This window comes from Eptesicus fuscus, chromosome 14 (genome assembly GCF_027574615.1).
Source record: "Eptesicus fuscus isolate TK198812 chromosome 14, DD_ASM_mEF_20220401, whole genome shotgun sequence".
Lineage (NCBI taxonomy): Eukaryota > Metazoa > Chordata > Mammalia > Chiroptera > Vespertilionidae > Eptesicus > Eptesicus fuscus.
In genome coordinates this window covers 10459364-10476182 of record NC_072486.1, presented here as the reverse complement: position 1 = coordinate 10476182, position 16819 = coordinate 10459364, and the positions used below count along the sequence as shown (strand labels likewise).

The following is a 16819-nucleotide window of genomic DNA, read 5'->3' as shown; positions in this document are numbered from 1 at the left end:
CCAAAGCAATTCAATTTCCAAAAACTTCAAATTTCATATTACAGCTTCATGAAATTTAAACCCTTTCGTTTCAGCCCTTCATGTATCTTCAGAGCTTACCCATTTGTTCTACTTCTTTGCTGAAATTCAACAACAAAACAAGTTAGGAACAGGAACCAGTAAGAGCAGAAAACTAAATTGGGAATTCAACCACTGTCATCCTAACATAACCACAAGGGTTTGGCAATAGGCAGCAATTAGCCAAGAGGTTCTTGAAGCCAGGGAAGCGAGGCACTGGCTAGGGGAAACTCTGACCTAAATTATATTTTATTTAAAGAGCAACTGCTAACCTTTAATTCCAACCCCTCAAAGTTCTTACTGCAGATGTGCTAACCCAGAGGACATACAATAACTTTTTATTATACAATAAAATGTTAAATAATGGTGTTCTTTCCAATGTTTGGTTTTATTTTTCATCGAAACCTTTTCCTGAATTTCTATAAACCATATTATGCTTGTAACATTTGTGGAGTTTAACATGCAAGCTTTAAAAGTCTCTTAAACATGTTACCAATGAAAGCATAAGTTTAATGCAAGAGTTAAAGGAAAGAAACGGAAGCAAAAAAAAAAAAAAAGTGTTCCCAAAAGTCACATACTTGACTTCAGTGAAAAAACAAACCCTTTACAACGAGAGAGAAACCACACCATTCACTTTTAAGAAATAAGAAAACAGTATGGAAAGTTTTAACCAGCATAACTGTAATTTCTTAATAGTTTCAACAAATGTGAAATTCATGAACTATCATAATGAGAAAATATCCACAGTTGAGAAATACATACTTCAGAATTCCATTTGCTCCGGAATAAGCTTCTATTGCATTCATACTGGTGGGCAACATGGTAATAATTCTGTCAGCTTTTTCAGCTACATCTGCTGGGGAAGACACTACCTTTAAAAAAAATTTAAAAGTCACATTTAAATCAAAATGTAAACAGTTTCTAGAGCAAAAGTAGGATCCACTTTTTATGCATGCTGATAACAGTGACAGTGAATAAAACTCATCCTTGATTCCAAATGACAAGAAAAAGTTTACTGCCTAAAACAGAGTCCGTTCTTACACACATACAGATGCAGTTTGTATAGAATCAAATCTACTGTTTATTTTAAAAGGTGTGAAGTGAATTGAGGGGGAAAGGGCAAAACCCAACAGTCCTGGGAACAGACAGACTTCTCAGGGATTCCTCCAACTTAGATTCTTAAACAGCATGCTTTTTTGGTAGATATTTTGACTAAGAAAAACATTCTAGCACAATAGGGGCTGGTAACCAAACTACAGGGTTTACCGGTATTTCAATGGGCAGCAAAAATCCCCTAGTAAAATGATCAAGCCTGGATCCTTTAGTCTCTATTTTCATAAAAAAGAAGAAGAAAGCCCTGGCTCACGCATCTCAGCAGTTGGAATGTCGGCATGAGCACCAAAGGGTCACAGATTCAATTCCCAGTCAAGGGCATGTACTTGAGTTGCAGATTTGATTCCTGGCCCCAATAGGGGTGGATGTGGGAGGCAACCAATAGATGTGTCTCTCTCACATCAATGTTTTTCTCTTCTCTCTCTCTCTCTCTTTCTCTCTCCCCTGCTGTCTTTCTACTCTCTAAAAATCAATGGAAAAAATATCCTTGGATGAGGATTAACAAAAAGGAAGGAAGGAAGGAAGGAAGGAAGGAAGGAAGGAAGGAAGGAAGGGAGGGAGGGAGGGAGGGAGGGAGGGAGGGAGGGAGGGAGGGAGGGAGGGAGGGAGGGAGGGAGGGAGGGGGGGAGGGTGGGAGGGAGGAAGAGAGAGAGAGGGAGAGAGAGAGAGAGAGAGAGAGAGAGAGAAAGAAAGAAAGAAAGAAAGAAAGAAAGAAAGAAAGAAAGAAAGAAAGAAAGAAAGAAAGAAAAGAAAAGAAAAGAAACGAAAGGAAAGGAAAGAAAAGGAAAGGAAAGAAAGTTCTGCCTGTTTCAGAAAAGAAAAGGTCAGGACAAAGACATGAGCACTTCCTGCACTGATTCTGAGTTCTACCATGAAGGCTGAGAGCAGAGTAAGCTACCAAGACTCATGTGGAAACTATATACAAGACAGACATACAAATACGCATCAAGGTATGCTTTCATTTCAACCCTCATTTCTGCTTCCATAATGACCAGGAACTGGCTATAAAGTTGCTCTATCCCCGTGGTCAGCAAACTGCGGCTCGCGAGCCACATGCGGCTCTTTGGCCCCTTGAGTGTGGCTCTTCCACAAAATACCATGGCCTGGGCAAGTCTATTTTGAAGAAGTGGTGTTAGAAGTAGTTTAAGTTTAAAAAATTTGGCTCTCAAAAGAAATTTCAATCGCTGTACTGTTGATATTTGGCTCTGTTGACTAATGAGTTTGCCAACCACTGCTCTATCCAATCTCTATATGTGCGCATGCCGGCATGGGTGTACACACCCTTACTCACATTCCCCAACCCCTTGCTCTCTTTCATATATACACCTTGATTCACCTGGCCAGCCACTCAGCAACCAAAGAAGTCAGAAGAGACCAGGAGCTCACTCCTTGACTCAAACTCTCCTTTAACAGAAAGAATCCATCACCCAATTGTCCCAAAAGCTCCTCTAAAGCTGTATCTCTCTTTAGAAAAAGACAGAAGATTAATAGGAGGATAATTGAAGATTTCTCCATAGAATGATTGACATATGTATTAGAAATTGACATATTCTCTACTAGAGAATATTAAGTGACATGTAAGCACCTTAGGAATGGAAAAGCCTATGCATTTCATGTGGTGAAAATACACATAACATTTTCTTGTCTTTGATGCACAGTTGGTGAAAAGTAAAAGAATGGAAAACCAAGCACAGCGTGTAACCTAATTATTATAAGCCAGAAGTAATTTACATTTCAATTTTCCATAACAGACTACCACCTACCTTCTAGATAAACATGATTTTAACATAAATTTCGTAAGTCATACTTTAAAATTTCAGACACTCAAGTATCCCAGCACTTTGTATATTAACATTAAATGATATCAAACATTTCACAACCTAAAACAACAAAAACAAAAGATATTCTCTCTCTTTTAATGTTTCACTTTAAGGGCAATATAGCATTTTAGAGTCTATAATGCGGCATATTTAATATGTATATTTTGATATATCATAGGGATTTGCCACAAATAATTCTGGAAAAAAGTATTTTTTCCATCAATGACAAAGAAATACTTAAGTTGCCCTGGCCAGTGTGGTCAGTTGGCTGGGTGTCATCCCGTGCTCCACAAGGTTGCCGGTTTGATTCCCGGTCAGGGCACATGCCTGGGTTGCGGGAGGATCCCCAGTATGTTTCCCTCGCACATCAATGTTTCTCTCTCTCCCCCTCCTTCCTCTCTGAAATCAATAAAAATATATTTTAAAAGGAAGAAATAATTAAGTTAAATGAACACCCTTTCTACACCCAAATAAGTTCTGAGATTCAAAAAGAGGCAACTATTTCCTGGCAAGCAGTTCAAGTTCTCTCTAGAAAAATATAGCTCAGTAAGATGAAGAAAAAAAAAAAAGAAGTTGTAAGAGTCATAGTTCTCTATTCCTGGACTGTATCAAGGATATGGGTTACACAGAGAGCCCCCATCTGTTCATTCCTACTTAAGTGAAGTAAACACAACGCAAAAACGGTGGCATACCTCCCAGTGGCCTTTCCTCCCATGGCAGATCTTCCAGGGACTGCAGGAAGCCTAAAGGTCTAAGAGTCAATTTCAAACTTTCTCTTAGGAATTGAGAGAAACTCTTCCATTGAAGGAAATTCAATTCCATCTAGATAACTCCTTGAGAGGTGCCCTCAGGGGCACCAACAATTAGCTCACAGACCTAAGGATACTTCACACCTCCAAGGTTCTCATGCCAATGAACTGGCAGTGCCAATTCATGCAACTGCCAAGTGCATGGGGTGGCCAATCAGCCCCCTGCATCCCTAGCATCTGCTTCTTGGGATGCTTGTGTTGCCAGAGGACCACTAACCCCTCAATTATACAGGAAAGTAGTGTCAAAGTCACAGGTCCGGAAAAAACACACAATGATAGTGATAGCTGGAATGTGATCACTGTAATGGCCACAACTGCACCATAGCTAATGACTAGATACAATGGTACATTATAATAAGTCTCTAATTTGTACTTCAGAAGGCATGTTTATTAAACAGACAGGCATGTGTGTCCAGCTATTCAAATCATCTTGCCTTCCATGTAATGACTTCAAGAGTCTGAAATAACTGACAAAATTTGGCCACGACTCAAAAGCTGGGGGGAAAAAAACAAACCTTGTTGCCTGTTTTGACACTAACCACAAAAAGGAGCCAAACTAATTAGAGTCCCTTCAATTACATTTGCTAATTGAATGGATAAGCAAAGATGGCATGGATCAGTGAAAGGAACACTAATTTGGAAAGCCAGACACGCAGGTTTAGTTACATATAGTTCAGCCACTAAGTAACGTGTGATTTTGTACAAATCACTTAACCTGTCTGGCTTCAGTTTCTGAACCTACAAAATAAGAAGAGTGATTTGGGTTATCTTTAAGGTTTTCTATCTCCAAAGTAGAAAGGAAAGGCAGGCAAAGAAACTTTCATATTTAGTAACCTTAAGTTCTAGGAAGGTACAGCCTCTATAAAAAAAACACGGGGGGGGGGGGGGGTGTGTGTGCTGATGGGTTGGGAAGCATCTGCAATGACTCAGAACAAATGCATAGCATTAGCAGGGCTCCAGCACACCTCCGCCTCTGTGGACAGTCACTGGCCTGGCTCACTCTGGGCCATGGCTATGCTCAGATCGTCATGGCCATCCCAGAACAATCTCTTGCTAATTCCAATTATTCTTATGTTATTATGAATAAGGATAACTCTACTTTACCATAAACTTAATTTTGACTGCAGGAGATTGGCTCCCTTGTGTATCATGATATCTACAGACTTTACAAGTTTTTGTAGCCAATTTCTCTGGATTTAGATTCATCTATATGCTAGTACACATCAATGACAGGTGTGCAATACAGAGTAGGAGACTAGATAAATTAAAGACAAAACCTGCTTTGCTGGGTGAGGGGAAGGAGAAAGGGTGAGGGAATCAGACCCAAAGGTAATCAGAAGGAACTGCATCTCCTTTATGCATATCCATTGGAAGGAGACCATTAACTAGTTGCTTTACATTAAGAGAAAAAATCTCACTCTCTCTTCTTGACAAAAGTCACAGAAGTTAAGCTCAGCACTGCTTCCCAGTAAGTGGGTAAGATAAACTTGCAAAGAAAAAAGATGAACATGACCTTGGTTTAATTTGCCACTTTGTGTTTTTTGATCTTCCCAAGTAGAAAAGCATACACTATGCTTTAAAAACTGACAAAAGTAGTTTGTGCCTATATCTTGAAACATTTGGTAGACAATGATGGAGCCCACTCAGCAAGAGACTTTTAAAGTTCTCATTTAACAAGACCTGAGTGGATGCCAGATTAAATCCTAGGAGAATTATTTAACCAGACATGTTCAGCCTTACAACCCACGAACAACAGGATGCTTTCCAAGTTTTTAAAGAGAAAACAAAAGAGAATCTAATTAAGCCCAGTTCAACCAGAAAACTCATGCAGAAATAGTGTAAGACTTTTGGCACAGATCAGTGGCATCTCCAGGGAAATTCCTTAGACAATAAAAATAAAAATGAAGCACAAGTCATATATTCCCTTGATGCTAAAAGAGAAATCAGTATCTTCTGCAAAATAAAAGTGGCACAGAAGGGATGGTGCAGAACATGTTCTTAAGCAACGATGCTGTCAAATCACTATCTCCTACTTTTAATTTTTTATCATCGTTCTTTCACTTAAAAATATGTCTACATTTTCTTCCAAAGCACCCTGGACTCAATGACTCGGCCAAGACAGTAGTGTGTTTCTCTGTGTGGTGTTGGAGAGTGAAGATTTGGGAGAAATATGGTAGAGACACAACAACATTCATAACAACAGTAGTAATACCACACACTAAGTGCAGGTTCTCTAGCACTAAGAGGAAGGTACTATTACTAACCCCATTTTATGAGAAAATTTAAGTAGAAAGAAGTTAAATAATTTGTCTGAAGTCACACAGCCAGCACAAGGTAGAGCTGGGATTTGAGCACAGGCAATCTGGCTCCAGGGCCTGTGTTTTTAAAACTGCTACATTCACAATTTACTGATTCATGATTTCTAATATACAAAGGCCTAATAGTTATCATGGGTTATATTCTCAGAAAAGATGCTAAAAGTTGAAATGAGACATGTAGGTTAAACCTGAATTTCCAATAGAAATAAGGATACAATAAAGGAATACTGAAAGAAGAATGCACAAATTTTTTTTTATGGAAATGACTACAAAATAATATATTTAACCAGTTATAAATGCCTTATTAGATTAAGCTAACATTTAAAGGCATAAATAAGTTGGTTAAATATAGTGAGGTAAGACATATATAACATGTCAAAGTTTTGATTCCCTTCAGAACCCATGTATTATTTTTCACTACTAGGGAGAGCTTGAAGAAAAATCTCCGGGGTTGGAACATCCCGAAGCGTTTCTTCGCCTGGATCTGCAGGTGCCCATCTCGCCCCTTGAGGGGAGGGAGGATCCTGCTTGCAGAAAGCAGAGCCAAGAGCAGGCAGAAAGCAACCTGACTACATCTGTGCCCCAAATTCAGCTGTGCCTGGGATCAGACCACTCCTAAACTCTTCAGTTATATAAAACAGCAAGTCCCCAGACTTTGCTTTTTAGAAAAAAGAATAAAAAAGAAATAGCACTTCTTCAAGGTGATGTCCAAAGATCTTTAGAACCAGTTGACTGCTTTTGATCCAGATGTGCCTATTCTGTAACTTTTTCTCCCTAAAAATTTCCCACTAACAATAGACATTAGAAATCAACTAGCCAGCAATTCCACAATCTTTGGGTGCGGGGAGAAACTCTTTTCTTGGACTGCCATTTCATCAGGTACACTTGACATAGTAACATTATGGGAAGAAGGGGACACCTGTCCTTAAAATGTAACAGTCAACTCAAATATAGTCTGAATTTTTAAACCCTAATTCCTTCATTGCACTATTGTGCACAATAGCAAGAAGTTTCAAGGTTTTTACCTCCATGTTTCTATCACATCCCTATCCCTAGTCTTGACTTTGTCTTGTAGTAGAATAAAACTTATATTTTATTTTATCCAAAAATATTTAAAACTAAATATAAAATAATACTGACATTTTACTATATCAGAACTTATTCATCCAAATTAATGTTACCTTTTAAAGTAGCATTCCTAGGAGATTGCCACTGTTCAGAATGTTTTTTAAGCTGCTAGCATAAATCATTTGTCAACAAATGTTTTCATTTTATTATAACACGATACTTCCCCTCAGGCCCACAGCTTTTTTACCCTTTATCTCTCTCCCTTCATTCATCTACCCTCCGTTTCTGTTATTATAATCAATACTCAGAGGACTTCTTAGAGCTGAGACTCTTAGGCAAGCAGAGATGTGAGAGGAGCTGTGGGAAAGAGGATTCTGCCTGCCAGGCTTGCTGCTGCAGTGTGAACCACACACAGAACTTTTCCCACCATGTGGGGGGCAGGGGTGGGAACTGCACACAAGAAGCTAAAACAAGCCTTCACTCCACTACTCTCGAGGGGCAGCTACCCAGAACCCAGCTTCTTTCCTTCCTCACACCCACTTACGTATCTCAGGGAAGATGGAAAAAAGGAAAAAGTAATAATTCAGTCTGTGTTCCAGAACCTTCTCATTTATTTTCAGGAATCTGAGAGACCTGTCTCCATAACTTTCATTTCATTTCTGTTTGAGGTGATTAAAGATTATACACAGTATCGATGTAGTTTCCTACCAGAAATAAAATGACTCTTAACAGTTATTTATTTTTTCCTCCTCAAAAAAAACTATTTCAGCACTTCATTAGAGTCAAAATACAATTTTAGTAGAAACATCCTTGTAATGTTATTTATCTTGCGACCTGAGACACATCTGATACCTTGCCATATCTGACTCAAACTATTTTATTCTCCACAGCACTCCTAGACACATGGCAGGGACTCAACCTTTATATGTTAACCTAAAGTAGAAATCTCTAGAAACCTGGGGACTGAGGCTTCCGCCTTTAAAGAAAATTGCTTCTTTATCCCCATTTTTCATCTGGATAAATCTACTTATTCTGCTACCAGATGCCCAGTGCACAAAATTCGTGCATGGGGGCGGGGGGGCATGTCCCTCAGCCCGGCCTGCACCCTCTCCAATCTGGGACCCTTCGGGGGATGTCCCAACTGCTGGCATCAGGCCTAAACCGGCAGTCAGACATCCCTCTCACAATCCGGGACTGCTGGCTCCTAACCGCTCGCCTGCCTGCCAGCCTGATCGCCCCCTAACTGCTCCCCTGCCAGCCTGATTGACGCCTAACTGCTCCCCTGCTGGCCTGATTGACCCCAATTGCCCTCCCCTGCTGGCCCGATCACCCCCAACTGCCCTCTTCTGCCGGCCTGATCGCCCCCAACTGCCCTCCCCTGCCGGCCTGGTTGCCCCACATAGCCTGCTGTTCAGTCATTTAGTCGTCCCTCACTAACCCCCCTGCCGGCCTTGTCGCTCCATGCAGCCTGCTGTTTGGTCGTTACTGTTACTGTGACGGCGTCCCAGACAATTTGCATATTCCTCTATTATTAGTTTAGATTCAGTTAAATATCTACATTTCAGAGAGAACTTTCCTAACTGCATTCTTACCCAATATAATGCACATTTTACTAAAGACTAATGAAACTCTTTTTCTTTTGACTTATCCATTTGTAAGCTATGCTGAACTGGTGCTACAGTCAGTTTTCAGAGATTGTAATGGGCATAAGCAGCCACCGCCCTACCCTGAAAAGTTCCACGATACTCATACAACACCACTGCTGTCCCCATATGGCACACTGACCAGGAAGGGCAGGAGTTGGAGAATACCAATTCTGCAAATGGCCTCTCTCTCTAAGTTGCCTAAACCTGCTCTTTACATAGACATTGCATTTCTCAGTATTTATTTCAAGTCTATTAACCAGAAGCTGACTAGAGTAGAAGTTTGGTTCTCAAACTTAATTCATTCTAAAAGGCTGTTCAAGAAGCGTTAGAAAACGGAATCATTTTTTCCCATTAGAAATAATGTACATTGAATTAATCCATTCCAGACCCCCAAATGATTCCTGTTTTAACCTTTCTTATATACAGTACATGTCTAACATACTGTTTAATCTATAAATACTTTTTTCTTAAATTTAAGGAACCATCCCCTACTAACCTTAAAAGAATTTTTCATATATCATTGCCTATAAAATGCTGTCACTTGCTGCTTTTTGTTTATCCAATTAGCAAAAGTTTTCCTACCTATTCAATTGCCTGTGATTGTTGTTTTGTGAGCACTTTCACACCCTTGGCAACATTAGCACTCTGGGTGGCCTCTTCATGTTTTAAATTGTGCTAATTGTCACCAGCAACAAAAGCGTTATCTCCTTTGCCACACTTTTTGTCCTGCTGAAGCATCAGCATGAAAGGCTTGTCAGGTCAAAAACTGAAGATTTGGTTGACAACCGAGACATTTTTTCTGTGAACAACTTGGTCGAGAACCGAATTGCTCAAGATGGGAGACTTTTGAGAAATGAGGTTTGACTGTATTTAATAGTATACTTTTTCTCTCACTTTTTTTCTATATTTCTCAGAAATTTTTTAGTAATCTCCCAGTTCTAGGATTACATTAAACCCCCAGTTACCCCTCTACAACTTGTAAAAGAAGTTCCTTCATATCTTGAAAAAACAAAACTCTAAATTCAGTTAACATGTGGTCTTCTGTGTGTATATATATATATATACTATAGACAGATAGAAACAAATAAAATTAGCAATCAGGTTTACAACTCCATTGGGTAAACCAAGAAGTAATCACTTATTTGAATGTATATTCATTTTTAAACATAAAAATCTTAAGAAGAGACCTTACCTGTTCACCTGCTTCTCGAAACTCTTTGCATGCATCAGGGAACACATCATAAATAACGAGTGGGTAGCCATGTTTCATGAGATTTTTTGCCATTGGATTCCCCATGTTGCCTAATCCAATAAATCCAACTGGTGTCTTAGAGGCCATTGACCTAGAACACACTGATTTCAATGCAGTACTTTCAATAAGAGCAAATAACATTTTTTATTGCAAACTTTCATTTAACGTTAGTAAGCCAACTGTTTGGTTTTTTGTACCCATTTCCCCGTTCCCTCCCCTTTGGCAATAGTCATCTTGTTCTTTGTATTTATGTGTCAGTTTGGTCAACTGTTATTTAGATGTTTTCTATTAAAAACTTTTTAAAGACTAGTTCTAAACTAATGATCTAATCACATTTACAGATATTGACAATGTGCACGCAGACTAACTTCTACTTTAGTTTCTCAGGAAACAATAATAATTTTTAAGCAATTTCTTTCTAGAACATCCCTTTATCATCTTTTTTATTTTTTTTTAAATCCTCACCTGAGAATATGTTTATTGATTTTTAGAGAGAAGGGAGGGAGGGAGGAGGGGATATAGTGGGAGAGAGGAAGGGAGAGAGAGGGAGAGACACTTTATCATTTTTAACAATAAATTTTAAAATGTTATCATTTATAAAATATATATTACGTACTTTATTATGTGAAGGATTCTAGATTCCTCATAACTATATTTATTTCATAATAATGTGCATAAAAAACAGAAAATATTCAATAAAACCTATACCTTGGACAAGGTCCAAAAATAGAGAATTTTTTACATCCCCCCTCACTTATAGAAATCATCCCCTCCAATGGTATGAAAAAGTCTGAACACAATGTTAACAAAGGAGACTGGACTTCAACCAAAAGTCACAAGTTTATAGATAGCGTTCTAAGAGCAGGGGGGCAAGTCCAAGGGCTTTAGATGGCAAGATTAACAGTCTGAGGACTTGGGCTACGGAGTCAGTGCCCTTTCAGAAAAGAGGCACTTCCATTTATAGGAAGAAAGTCCTTCTTTAAAAAAGCTGTACGCTGGTTGTTTTTTCTTTTCTTCTTTTTTCACAAATGGCTTTTTGAAATCACTGTGGCAAGACAGAGCAAAGAGGATCTGCATTACCATGAAAATAATATTAGACGTTATTTCAGTTTCTGGAATTAGAAGTCCACTCAACAAATATTGACAACATTGAGTTCTAGGACAAAGCTCGGAGACAGGCACTGTTCTGGGCCTTGCCCTTGAAAGGTTTAGTCCAGTCCGAAAGAACAAGAAGTAACTACACTTGTCTTGTCCCCTATCATTTCCCACCTTATTTTTTCTTTTTCTTTCAAGGGCTCCAGTTTTAAAACTGTGTAGTGTACCAACTAACCACAGTCACTCTTTTTAAGTTTCAAGTCCTCTCAACTTAGGAATCCCTACTCTTCCTTGAACTTAATCTACATGCAATGAGATTTCTGAAAAGCAAATTATTTGAAGCCCTGATGCTTAAGAATGAGAGGTCTTCTTGGGTTAAAAGCATATTTAATTCCTTTCAACTTGATGATCGTCTCTAACATTTCCATTAAATATGGGTGTCATTCTTGCGCAACATCACCTCACCAATGCACAGTTTAAAACAATGGGTATAAAAGGAGTCCTGTGTCTGACTTTCTGGTCCACAGGAGGCTCAGTGATGATGGTAAACAGCATATTCATCAGCAGAACAAGAATCAGAGGGGGGTTCTATCCATCAGAAGACTAGTTCAGCTTTTGAAATATTGACAGTATAGCAATTCCTAGTGATGAGATCTTCGGAGAGCTGAAGTAGAGAGCTGATGTTAGTTGCTGAAGGTGAGGTAAAAAACCATGAGGCCTTTGGCACTCTCCCTCCAGGGAACACACATCTACTATTCCCTTGCCCCTCTCCCTCCCCCACAGGCGTGCATCTCCTAAACTCTGAGGGACCCCAGGAGACTTGCAACTAGGGAGCAATGGGCAGTGGCAGCCAGACTAACCCCCGAACCTGTCTCCAAGGCCCCTTTTTCTCTGACTTCTCAGGGAGCCAAAGCAGCCCAGCCTCGGCTCTCCTGTTGCTTCTTCTATGTCCTTCCTTATTTCACTGTCCTAGGTATATTTTTGCTTTGGCCAATAAATTCTTGCTTACTTTTCTAAGAAAGATAAAAATTAAAAAATAATGAGGCCCTTGCCCTGGCTGGTGAGGCTCCGTTGGTCGGAGCGTTATCCAGTACACCAAAAGGTCTCAGATTTGATTCCCAGTCAGGGCACATACCTAGGTTGCAGGGTTCAATCTCTAGCATGCCGTGTATGGGAGGCAACCAATCGATATTTCTCTCTCCCTCCCTTCCTTTCTCTCTCTCTCTCTCTAGAATCAACAGAAACATGTCCTCAGGTGAGGATTTAAAAAAATCTATTAAAGTTAAAAATTTTAAAGAACAATAAAAAGAATAATCAGGCCCAGAATTTTAATTGGCCAATATGAAAATCAATGAAGATGAAGTCTTTAACAAGGGCTCAGTTCTCTTCATAACATCTTTGCTTGTGGCTAAGTTCAAGAAAGGGTTATAGCCCTAACTGGTTTGGCTCAGTGGATAGAGCTTCCGCCTGCGTACTGAGGGGTCCCGGGTTCGATTCCAGTCAAGGGCATGTACCTTGGTTGCGGGCACATTCCCAGTGGGAGGTGTGCAGGAGGCAGCTGATCGATGTTTCTCTCCCATCGATGTTTCTAACTATCCCACTCCCTTTCTCGCTGTAAAACATCAATAAAATATATTTTTAAAAAAGGGTTATATAATTAGGTGCTTTGATATCATAAGAGAAGAGTTTATTTACTGACAGTGATATTTAAGAACCCTCAGTTTAGAAGACTGAAATTCCTATCCACGCAAGGTTAATTCCTAGATGTATGCCCTTGAACTAACAAGTTACTTAACTTCTCTAGACATTTGTATCAACAAGAGTAACTCATTCAGAAGGTTATTGTAACTACTTGAGATAATACAGGTAAAGCATTAAACAGTGCCTGGCACATGATAGTGAATAAGATTTGCTACTTTTGCTATCAATGGTCAAGAAGTAGAACAAGGTTATAAGTCATATCCCAAATCTCTAAGGAAACAGATTTTAATTAACATGATGCATCGGAAGGTGTTCTTGTACAGTATAGAAGAATATGTTCCTGCCCGGCTGATGTGGCTACTGCGTCGACCCAGGAACCAGGAGGTTACCTGTCCCATTCCTCGCCAGGACACATGCCTGGGTTGCAGCTCAATCCCCAGTGGGGATGGTACAGGAGGTGGCCAATCAATGATGTTTCTCTCTCATCAATGTCTCTCTCTCTCTCTCTCTATCCCTCTTTTTACTCTCTCTCTAAAAAAATCAATATTTTTTAAAAAAGAAGAAGAACATGCTCCCAACGGAGCAGATATTCAAAGTAGTATAACAAAATTATCCTAAAAATTTTCAAACTTAAATAATGCATCTTCCTTTAAGTAAGTCACACACATTAATGTGTAGAAATAGTAGAGTCAGACAACATAGCTAAAATCAAGCTGGTAGAAAGCCAGTCTACACAATACAAAGGTGATACGGATGGGTAAAGAAGCTAGTTGGAGCCCTAGCTGGTGTAGCTAAGTAGTTAGAGTGTCAGGCCTCGAACCGAAGGGTCGCAGGTTTGATTCCCAGTCAAGCGCGCATACCTGGGTTGCAGGTTCATTCCCCTGTCTGGTGGGGGCGAGGCAACCAATTGATGTGTCTCTCTCCTCCGCACCCTCCCTCCAAAAAAAAAGTTACTAAACTAAGGATGGAGACTTACTTTATAAAGACTTTCATTTTTTGAGTCAAGTTATTTCAATATTTTAAATTTTTTATTTATTGCTGTTGGGGGAGGGAGAGAGAAACTATAGAGGGCCTGTGTGGGTAGATTTTTAAAAATCTGTATAAAAAGTATAAAACTAAATTTACTTACCTTCTAAAGTAAAATATAAAATTTACTTTTATTAAATGGTGAGCAAATAGCAATATGTGTAGTTTAATATTGCTTATTTTTCTATTTCCTTTTTGATACTTTAAATATTAAGAGATAGTATTAACTGGCAACTTTCAAGTCTCATTTTTTTAAAGTAGTAAATAATTATATGGATCTTTATAGTACCACCACCCTTACATACAATGGAGACAAATAACCCACAGATTTCAGAACACTAAATGTGTTATTATTTGGACATGGTTCTTTTCTTAATGTCTGTAGGCTCAAAAGTTGCAGGTAGATTTTTCTTTTAAGACTCCAATTCAAAAAACTTAACAGTTTTGTACCAAACTATTAACAGAAACATTTGAAACAATTCCAGAGTCAAAACAATTACTGAGTTGTTTTTAAACACTCATCACAAAAAAGAACTATTTAAAATTTATTTTAAATTTAAAATTTATTTTAAATCTATATCCACAGAGCATCCAAGGAAGAAGATCACGTGCTGAAGTAGTCTAACCAGCATCATGGAGCAGCATTCTAGCTTACAGAGACAGTTATGATAGCCTCGGGGCCAGGCTCTTCGATCATGAATTGTAATAACTTTATAACCCCAAAAGGTACATCAAGAGTTCATTAAAACATCGTTTGAACACATTATAAAACCACAAAGCAGCACCTATGTCTTCCTTGGCTAATCAAAACGGAAAGAACGGCACCTTCGTGTGAAAATTGGTGCGGCATTTGCTACTGTGGAAAAGTGACTACTCAATTTTTTTTAAGTTTCTCTCAAGTGGGAGGCTTTTTTTTTTTTTTTTTTGGTAGCTCAGAACAGTAGCTCAAATAGCGGTGACAATAAAGTTTGGCAGGTTCAGTGAGTTTGTATCTTGTTACTGTGATTCTGTATCAGACATCTGCTCTCTTGCATCACGTGGAGGAAGCCTGCCCTTCTCAAGTCAGGGAAATTCACTCTTCTGCTTAGCTTGTCCTGAGAGGGCGGGAGGGGAGCTCTTAAGACCTCAATTTCCAAACTGCTGTATTTTAAATCAAAGATTAAAAAAAAAAAAACAAAAGGCTTTTTGAGAATCCTGAGTATGAGCGTGCAGTGCGGTGTTACAACTCTCAGACTTTTACGGGAAAAACAATGGCAGTGTCCTCACAAATCAGCCAATTTTTCAATTAAAGAGGAATCCTGGTGTGCCAGGAAACGCAGGAATGAGGAAGAATCAAGGACCAACGCTCCAGATCCTGCTGGATAGATGCCCTAATTCACCTGCCCAAGAAGCCTCAGGTTCTTCACCTGGAAGATGAAAATGATTTTCTCTCTGTGGGTCTAAAAATCTGTCTCTTCCCAGGTCCATGCTTAGCCTCCCTAACTTGTAATGTTATGGGGGGAGAGGGAGGGAGGATAGGTTCAGGTCACGATTCTGAAGACGTGTAAAGTGTGTGGGTTAATCATTTGACAGAAGGGCCATCTTCAGGGAGCACGGTTCCAAAGAAGGGGCGGTGGGAAGCCCGCCTCGCGGGTCAAGGGTGAGTTAAAACTTCGCTTGAATGACTTACCAACCGGTTGGCATTAGCACCACTTGTGTAAAACCATCTTGTACGATTAATGTGGTTATTAAACAAAAATCGGGCCCTGCTGCCCAAGGGGGCGCCCACCCTGGGGTGCACCCCAGGAGAGCCGAACGCCAGCCGGCGCTGCAAGGCCAGGGGTCGCAGGGGTGAATGCGAGGTGGCCCCTGTGGCTGGGCCCTCCACGGGTCCTCGAGCCCTACCTTACTCCAAAGGAGCACGCCCCGGACCCGAATAGGATTCCCTCCACCCCCAGGTCTTCCCACCCCTACCTACGTCCCCGAAAAGGGCGCTGAACGCCATTCACCTGGATTCGGGGCAAGGGTATGAGGGAGAAACACAGCGGCGCAAGACACCAGGCCCCGGGACCAGCCAAAATGTGGGGTAGTAAGCCTCGACCCCAACCGCAGCGCCTCCCGTAAAAAAGACCTCTTCGGCCGTCAGGTCGCGAGAGGCGGGCGGCCGGAGGAGGGACGGGGAGAGGAGGCGCGAGGTCCTTACCCGCTGCAAGGCTGGCCGCTGCCGGCCGCTGCCGGCGGCTCCAGTACCGGAGGCCGGAGGCGGCTCCGCGGAGCCATAAGGAGGCTGCCATGCTGCCCCGCTGCCCCCGCCCCGCCTCCCCGCGGTGACCTCCGCCGCTCCGGCTCGCCCACTGCCTGCGAGTGTACGCGGCCAGGCGGGCGGGCGGGCACGGCACCAGCGTGGACCGCGCGCGCAAGCGCTCTGCCGCTCGGGGCGGGCACCCGCCCGCGAGGGGCGGAGCGCGGCACCCAGAGGCACCGCCCATCAGGACAAGTGCTGTCAATCCCGGGAGCGAACCAATCAAGATTCGCAGGTCCTCGCACTTTGGAGAGCCACCAATAAGGCTTTTGAATACCCGCATCAGGCGCCCTGGCCCCGCCCCCAAGCTCCTCCCTCACTTACAGGCTGCGGGAGTTCCCTTGTTTACCAAAGAGCGGAGGGCGTGTGGGAGGCGGTGACTGTCGCTCGCTGACGCCTCCTGCGAGCACCTGACTCCCAGAACCACCCCCGCGGAGGGTTGTAACTGCAGGTGTTGCCTTCTTGCAGCAAATACTAAACTGTGACTCGCAGCTGCTGCTGCAATTTTTAGGTAGGAGAAGAAACTCGCAAGTTTTAAAAATACGGGACCCGTTTTTAACTGCAATAATACGTGGGTCTTTTCATGCTAGCAGTAGTACTCTTATGTCTGTCTGTTCCTTGGGAAACAATTGA

At 41.1% G+C, this 16819-nt stretch overlaps 1 protein-coding gene across 2 annotated transcripts in view; it reads right to left on the bottom strand.

Annotated features, from left to right (window-relative positions):
• HIBADH (3-hydroxyisobutyrate dehydrogenase) overlaps positions 1-16289 on the bottom strand; it is a 91565-nt gene extending 75276 nt beyond the window's left edge. Inside the window, exons 1-3 of one of the 2 annotated variants that reach the window (XM_008147765.3) lie at positions 16088-16289; positions 10024-10184; positions 820-929 (exon numbers count right to left, since the gene is read on the bottom strand). In XM_008147765.3, the coding sequence (XP_008145987.1) occupies positions 820-929; positions 10024-10184; positions 16088-16178 (362 nt within the window). In that variant the 5' untranslated portion in view covers positions 16179-16289. The remainder of the gene's footprint in view (positions 1-819; positions 930-10023; positions 10185-16087) is intronic. The other variant, XM_054726282.1, reaches the window with a different exon arrangement.
• Between the last annotated feature and the right edge of the window lie 530 nt (positions 16290-16819).